The sequence below is a fragment of the Salmo salar genome, chromosome ssa29 (genome assembly GCF_905237065.1).
Source record: "Salmo salar chromosome ssa29, Ssal_v3.1, whole genome shotgun sequence".
NCBI classification, from domain to species: Eukaryota; Metazoa; Chordata; class Actinopteri; order Salmoniformes; family Salmonidae; genus Salmo; species Salmo salar.
The window spans coordinates 19,838,053-19,845,205 of record NC_059470.1 but is presented as its reverse complement, the minus strand read 5'-3'; the positions used below and the strand labels follow the sequence as shown (position 1 = coordinate 19,845,205).

Below are 7,153 nucleotides of genomic sequence, written 5' to 3'. Positions count from 1 at the left end.
ACCTTGTGAAGATGCCGGAGGAAACAGGTACAAAAGTATCTATATCCACAGTAAAACGAGTCCTATATCAACATAACCTGAAAGGCCGCTCGGCAAGGAAAAAGCCACTGCTCCAAAACAGCCATAAAAAAGCCAGACTACGGTTTGCAACTGCACATGGGGACAAAGATTGTACTTTTTGGAGAAATGTCCTCTGGTCTGATGAAACAAAAATAGAACTGTTTGGCCATAATGACCATCGTTATGATTGAAGGAAAAAGGGGGAAGCTTGCAAGCCGAAGAACACCAACCTAAATGTGAAGCACGGAGGTGGCAGCATCATTTTGTGGGGGTGCTTTACTGCAGGAGGGACTGGTGTACTTCACAAAATAGATGGCTTCATGAGGGAGGAAAATTATGTGGATATATTGAAGCAACATCTCAAGACATCAGTCAGGAAGTTAAAAGCTTGGTCGCAAATGGGTCTTCCAAATGGACAATGACCCCAAGCATACTTCCAAAGTTGTAGCAAAATGGCTTAAGGACAACAAAGTCAAGGTATTGGAGTGGCCATCACAAAGCCCTGACATCAATTCCATTAGATAATATGCGGGGAGAACTGAAAAAGCGTGTGTGAGCAAGGAGGCCTACAAACCTGACTCCGTTACACCAGCTCTGTCAGGAGGAATTGGGCCAAAATTCACCCAACTTATTGTTGGAAGCTTGTGGAAGGCTACCTGAAATGTTTGACCCAAGTTAAACAATTTAAAGGCAATGCTATCAAATGCTAATTGAGTGCATGTAAACTTCTGACCCACTGGGAATGTGATGAAAGAAATAAAAGCTGAAATAAATCTCTCTCTACTATTATTCTGACATTTCACATTCTTAAAATAAAGTGGTGATCCTAACTGACCTAAGACAGGGAATTTTTACTAGGATTAAATGTCAGGAATTGCGAAAAACTGAGTTTAAATGTATTTGGCTATGGTGTATGTAAACTTCTGATTTCAACTGTACTTAAGTATCATAAGTAAATGTAATTGCTAAAATATACTTAAGTATCAAAAGTAAAAGTGTAAATCATTTCAAATTCCTTATATTAATCAAAGCAGAAGGCACCATTTCACATGTTCTCTTGATAAGTGCGTGAATTTCACCCTTTTCTACTGCTAAGCATTAAAAATGTATTTTTGGTTGTCAGGGAAAATGTATGGAGTAAAAAGTACATTATTTTCTTTAGGAATGTAGTAAAGTAAAAGTTGTCAAAAATATAAATAGTAAAGTACATATACCCCCCAAAATTACTTATGTAGTACTTTAAAGTACGGCAGTTAGCCTAGTGGTTAGAGCGTTGGGCCAGTAACCGAAAAGTTGCTGGATCAAATCCATAAAAATCTAAATTACCATAAATTGAAATTCTCGCATTGCGATCTGCCAGTGCGGGTTAATTTGTGTCGGAGAGACCTCAAGGGAGTTACACACTAGAATGTGTGAGCACCGAAGTGCCATTCAAGGTGTTGACCCCAACAGCCCAGTGGTCCTCCGTTTCATTTCCCCATAGCCTTTTTGCCAACGAGCCATGGCAGCGTTCGTGCCTACAAAAAGACGCCATTACTATTGCTTTCTATAGCAGGGGTGTCAAACTCATTAAATGGAGGGCCTAGTGTCTGCAGGTTATTAAAGCCACAATTAAACTACAAATCCCACGATGCTGCATCTTGAGCTTCAAAACTGGAAAGTACGGAACACTGAAAAGTGTTTACCTACTTTCATTTTCACTTTTTGTGCTGACTAACTGCGACTGTTTTCCGCGTTGTGTACCATTAGACATTTAGGATAATCGCGCATTCTGTCAACTATTTAATTCTTGCCTATTATTGCATTGAAACGGGTATTTTTTTGACTATCAAATAAATATATTCCCATCACACAAGATGACTTCCATAGACATTCGCCCGGAGTCCAGGAAGATGGTAGGTTGTCAATTTAAATTGTGTAATAACAAACAGAAGCCAAATGTAACCTATAATCATTCATGGCTGTAGCCTACCAATATCGTGTGTGTTTAGATAACTTACCAGCCCTGATAATCTTCAAGGCGTTTTGATAATTAGACCAACAGTAGATCCAGGTGAGGCCACATCAGGTGACCCTTACCCCGGCTATCGTAGTCAGGTGTAAAGTAGAGACAGTGGGAGTTGGGTTTGCTGCTGTGCCTTGCATACAGTTTCATTTACAAAAATAAATAAATCGTATTTCTTTGGTTTCAATTTCCTAGGTCGATGACTTCTGCACTCGGCTCACTAAAGAGGTAACTGACATATTTATTTTGATAGTCTAATAAGCACATTTTAGATGGTAATCATGACTATGTCCAACGTTGGTAACTGATGTATTTCCTGCGCGTTATAGGCAGAGACCCTGGTCACATCATTCTTCCCTCAGAAGATTGCAGAGATGGAGATGCTATTGAAGGTATGGACAGATGTTGACTATGAAAAAACACCTTTCGAAAAAACACCTTTCGATTTCAGTCCAGATACATTGACACAGTGCTATTGTAAGTAGGCAAATACGAGCTGTTTGTCAATGCTTTGTTTATAATTCATACCCCTTGAAATGGACCCCAGAAATCCTTTAGCACTGATGGCCTGGCAGCTCTGAAGTCACCTCTGGACATCCCAATGCCAGACCCAGCAAAAGAAGAGGCAAAGAGAAAGAAGAAAGAGGAGGTACAGACATTTCACTAATTCAGCATTATATCATGATTAACCCCTTGGATTACACTGGAATCATTAAAAGTAGTGTCAACCATGCAAATTGATGAATCTTGCAAATCCTTTACCCCATTCCTCTTTTCACTTTTTTTGTCAGAAAGAAGCAAAGGAAGGAAAGAAAGAGAAGGACAGCGATAAAGAAGATGAAGATGCAGGTAAAGACACAATACCACTGATGTACCACCACAGTTGGATGTTAAATTGCCGTATGCACAGATCTGGGATCATCTCCTAATTTAAAAAATGTCCTCCAGAGATTTTTTTACTTTTACTGTTGAAAAGCGATATCCCCACTTGTGCTATGTCATGACATACCTTGACCATCTTTTGAGATATACATTTTATTAAGTAAATCAGGTTAAATGAGGTGAAAATTAGACTAGAGTGACACTTTAAAGGCCCAATGCAGTCAAAAATGTGTTTTACCTGTGTTTTATATATAATTCCACACATAGGTTGAAATAATTTCAGCCTGTTTTGGTGGGATGGAGTTTTGGCCTGCCTGGTGATATCATCAGGTGGTCAATTTGGGAATAGACCAATAAGAAAGAGTTATAAACCTCTCTGCCAATAACAGCTAGTTTTCCCCTCCCTCTTCAGACCACTGCCAGACGGCCCGAGCAAAATTCTTTCTTGAGAAATAGCTTTTTGCTAAGAAGCTACTTTTGTTTTACATTCAAATGGTCAAAAATAAACAATCACAGTAAGGTACTTAATTGTTACCCAGAAATGGTTTGATATTGAGATACACCAAACATTAGGAACAACTTCCTAATATTAAGTTGCACCCCCCCTTATGCCCTCAGAACAGCCTCAATTCGTCGGGGCATGGACTCTATAAGGTGTCGAAAGCGTTCCACAGGCATGCTGGCCCATGTTGACTCCAATGCTTCCCATGCCCCTGCTTCCCACAGTTGTGTCATTGGCTGGATGTCCTTTGGGTGGTGGACCATTCTTGATACACACAGGAAACTGTTGAGCGTGAAAAACCCAGCAGCGTTGCAGTCTTGACACAAACCGGTGTGCCTGGCACCTACTACCATGCCCCGTTCAAAGGCACTTAAATATTTTGCCTTACCCATTCACCCTCTGAATGGCACACATAGACAAACCATGTCTCAATCGTTTCGAGTCTTAAAAATCCTTCTTTAACCTGTCTCCTCCCCTTCATGTACTGATTGAAGTGAATTTAACAAGTGACATCAGTAATGGATCATAGCTTTCACCTGTATTCACCTAGTCAGTCTATGTCAAGGAAAGAGTTCTTAATGTTTTGTATGCTCAGTTTAAAGTAGCTGCGTCTGAACTTTTAACCATTAGAGGGGACACTCAAATCTTAGATCAGTGCATTGGGATAGCTTCGTCCTACTCTGGGTTTTCTGATGGTGTTTTTCCCTAGGGCCTGCCTGTGGTCCGATCCCCTGCAACGAGAGAGTGGAAAGTCTTCTGAAGGAGATCAAGCCTCAGATCCAGATACTGAAGGAGAAACTCAACACCGTCAGTCAGCCTTTTGTCTCTGTTACTCTGTATTGGCCAAACTGTTATTTTACATCTAAGATTCACTAGCACATCTCTATTGCTAAATAGGTGAGAAGGCATGTGTAATTGCAAGGCAAGTGTGTATAGAAATGCATACATTCTATAATCTCTTGCTCTGGCAGGTGTCAATGTGGGTGCAACTTCAGATTCCCAAAATTGAAGATGGGAACAACTTTGGGGTAGCTGTGCAGGTCAGTCTTATGACTTTCTGAGATGAATAAGATATTATTGTCATATCTGTTTTATATATATATATATATATATATTATAGCCATTCATCAGTTATATTATGTTTGTTACCTGTGCAGGCCTATATTCATGAATGTTTTTCCACAGGAAAAAGTGTTTGAATTGTTGACCAACACTCGCACAAAGATTGAGGGATTCCAGACACAGATCTCAAAGTAAGAGACTTAGACCAAAATATCAAAATGATTTCAATTTGTTGTGTAATTACTCTTTACCTACATACTATCTAATTTGTTATGTAATCAATGTGTTAATGTGACTAACACACACCTTCATTATTTGATGTGTTGTCAGGTACTACAGTGAGAGAGGGGATGCTGTTGACAAGGCCTCAAAAGAGCCACATGTGGTTAGTATAACTCTGTGTTTTGTGTGTGTGTGTGTGCATGCATGCACATGCTCACTTTCATTGGTGTGTGTGTTAACCATATTGTGTATACTTATAACTCAAGGGAGACTACAGGCAGCTGGTGCATGAGCTGGACCAGTACCAGTACTGTGAGCTGCGCATCGTGGTTCTGGAGATCCGCAACACTTATGTAAGCCAAGATGCCTTATGTATCATTCCTTTTTTCCCTTCATTAGAGTTCAAGTGCTCAGCATCCCCATAATGTTCAACCCAGAGTTGAATAACATTTACCAGTGTGAACAAGTATTAACCTCAAGAGACCTCAAGTTGTCATTGGAAACCTTACCCTGTTAAGAAATTGATTGATTCGATAATTACAATGCCTCTCCTGCTATTTTCATTGTACTTACCTACCCTGACATCTTCCACTGTTTGATGCCCTTGTCATGAAAGGATGGTGTAAGTGATGATGATGAAATATTTCAGTGATGTAATTACCCTGCTATTTCTGTCACCCACTCACCAGGCCGTGCTGTTGGACATAATTAACAAGAACTATGACAAGATCAAGAAGCCCAGAGGGGACTGCAAAGCCCTCATCTACTGATGATCAACTGACTGTTTTATGTGCACTGGAGACGGCAATACACCTACTCCAACGCAACCATTCACTGGTTATGATACAAATCGTGTAGTGTAACATGTTAAGATGGTTGTTGGGTAACTGAATACATTCAGACAGTTCATTTAAAAACGTTTTCATTTTCATCAATGATAAAAATAACCCTGCTGTATTACACAATCATTTTTATTCAGATTTCAAAATAAAGCAGTGATAACTGACATAACATGAAGTGAGTTGTGCTTTTTTGCCTCAAGGTGAGATTTGAAAGTATTTAAATATTTTGTTTAGGAAACATGATGTGAAAAGTTTGAGACTTCACTCAATCCTGTGGTAATGTACGTCATCGTCCTGTTATCATCCAATTCGATCTTATTGGTGTTAGGAGTTATCCCATTGAATATAAAGCACCAGAAAAGCGCAAACAAAAATGATAACTTACAGTTTTTATAAAATATCAAGCAGAGACTTTTTTTTGCTGTGGAGTGGCAACCATTCTTATCTGAAGACATACATTTTTTGGTCAGTGCCTCCACACGTCATGGACATCTCTCTCACTGCTCTCTGAGTGGTGGTGAGTAGTCCCTCTCCAGGCCACCCAGGACAGCATCAGCTGGGTTGCAAATGATACCAGCCCTGGTACAGCCCCCTCCAGACCAGATATCCTAGAGCTCCCCCCAGCAGCTGGGAGGGGAACCTATGGTAAGTGAGCCAGCAGCCAGAGCAGCATGATCAGCCACAAGCCCAGCAGGGAGACACAGAGCAGGAAGAGCAGGCACCGTGGGGCCCCCTGAGGGACCTCCTAGTGCTAGGTAGGGCCTCAATATGGCATTCTCTTCAGCCAGGAGCAGGCAGCAGAGGCAGAGGGTGTCCTCGGAGACCTCCCAGCCTTGTAACAGCATGTCCGCTTTCAGGCATGAGGCCTTGCCCTCATGGAGCAAGAGTAAAGACTGCCCTGGGACACTGGTTCCCTGGCCCAGATTCAGGCCCCCATCCAGGGTAGCAGGCATTGGCTTGTAGCCGCTACCTGCTGCATTCTCCAGCAGTCAGAAGATGGTGACAGCACCACCACAGCACTCACATGACAGCTATCCGTGAGAGGTGGCGAAGGGAGAGAGGGGGATCGACGGATGGAGAAGAGGAAGATGAAGGAGCCCGTGAAGACACAGGCCCAACCCCAGCACGATCACAGGAACATCCTGAGAGAATTCAAAGCAGACTTCTACAGTAAATGTAAGATGGCTATATAGCTCGGGACAGAACTAGATGGTATAGATACTGGGTGAATATTATCTGTGTGAAATCAGGTAGCATAAACAACACATTCATTATCACAAAGCAACAGTAAGAGAGAAAGAATGTAACTTTTATGTACTCTCTCCAATATTCTATATCATGCCCATTTAATCCCCATAATACTGTTGGGTGTTGGTCTATGTCGCGACAGTCTTCTCACCTGCAGAGGTAGTGGTTTCTGTTTGCAAAGATGCTGTACTTGGACACCCACAGACTCAGCGCTGGTCCAAACAGAACCCCGCCTGACAACAGGAGGTGAAAATGGTGTCTGAATATGGCACTACCAAGCAGTCCAGCCCAAAGGTCTGTCACAACCACCAGAACTGTGTTGAGGAACAT

At 41.5% G+C, this 7,153-nt stretch overlaps 2 protein-coding genes across 2 annotated transcripts; one reads left to right on the top strand and one right to left on the bottom strand.

Moving 5' to 3' along the window:
- The first annotated feature begins 1,659 nt into the window (after positions 1-1,659).
- On the top strand, positions 1,660-5,744 carry LOC106590261 (proteasome activator complex subunit 1). Its single transcript, XM_014181079.2, has 11 exons — positions 1,660-1,955; positions 2,261-2,293; positions 2,395-2,457; positions 2,613-2,714; positions 2,857-2,914; positions 4,159-4,256; positions 4,421-4,489; positions 4,635-4,702; positions 4,842-4,896; positions 5,000-5,086; positions 5,423-5,744. Exons 1-11 carry the CDS (start codon positions 1,917-1,919, stop codon positions 5,501-5,503), a joined length of 753 nt encoding a protein of 250 aa, XP_014036554.2. The 5' UTR covers positions 1,660-1,916; the 3' UTR covers positions 5,504-5,744.
- A 272-nt stretch (positions 5,745-6,016) lies between these two features.
- On the bottom strand, positions 6,017-7,153 carry LOC106590238 (fat storage-inducing transmembrane protein 1). The gene is given in 6 exon segments (XM_014181038.2): positions 6,017-6,217; positions 6,219-6,308; positions 6,310-6,565; positions 6,567-6,638; positions 6,640-6,717; positions 6,975-7,153. Coding segments are annotated over 6 exon segments (876 nt in total).

Bases quoted from the DNA above. Each gene is read 5' to 3' on its own strand.
- LOC106590261 (XM_014181079.2), top strand. From the start codon at position 1,917: ATGACTTCCATAGACATTCGCCCGGAGTCCAGGAAGATG. The intron at 2,458-2,612 runs GTATGGACAGAT...AATGGACCCCAG, and splicing joins AGATGGAGATGCTATTGAAG to AAATCCTTTAGCACTGATGG. The intron at 5,087-5,422 runs GTAAGCCAAGAT...CCCACTCACCAG, and splicing joins TGGAGATCCGCAACACTTAT to GCCGTGCTGTTGGACATAAT.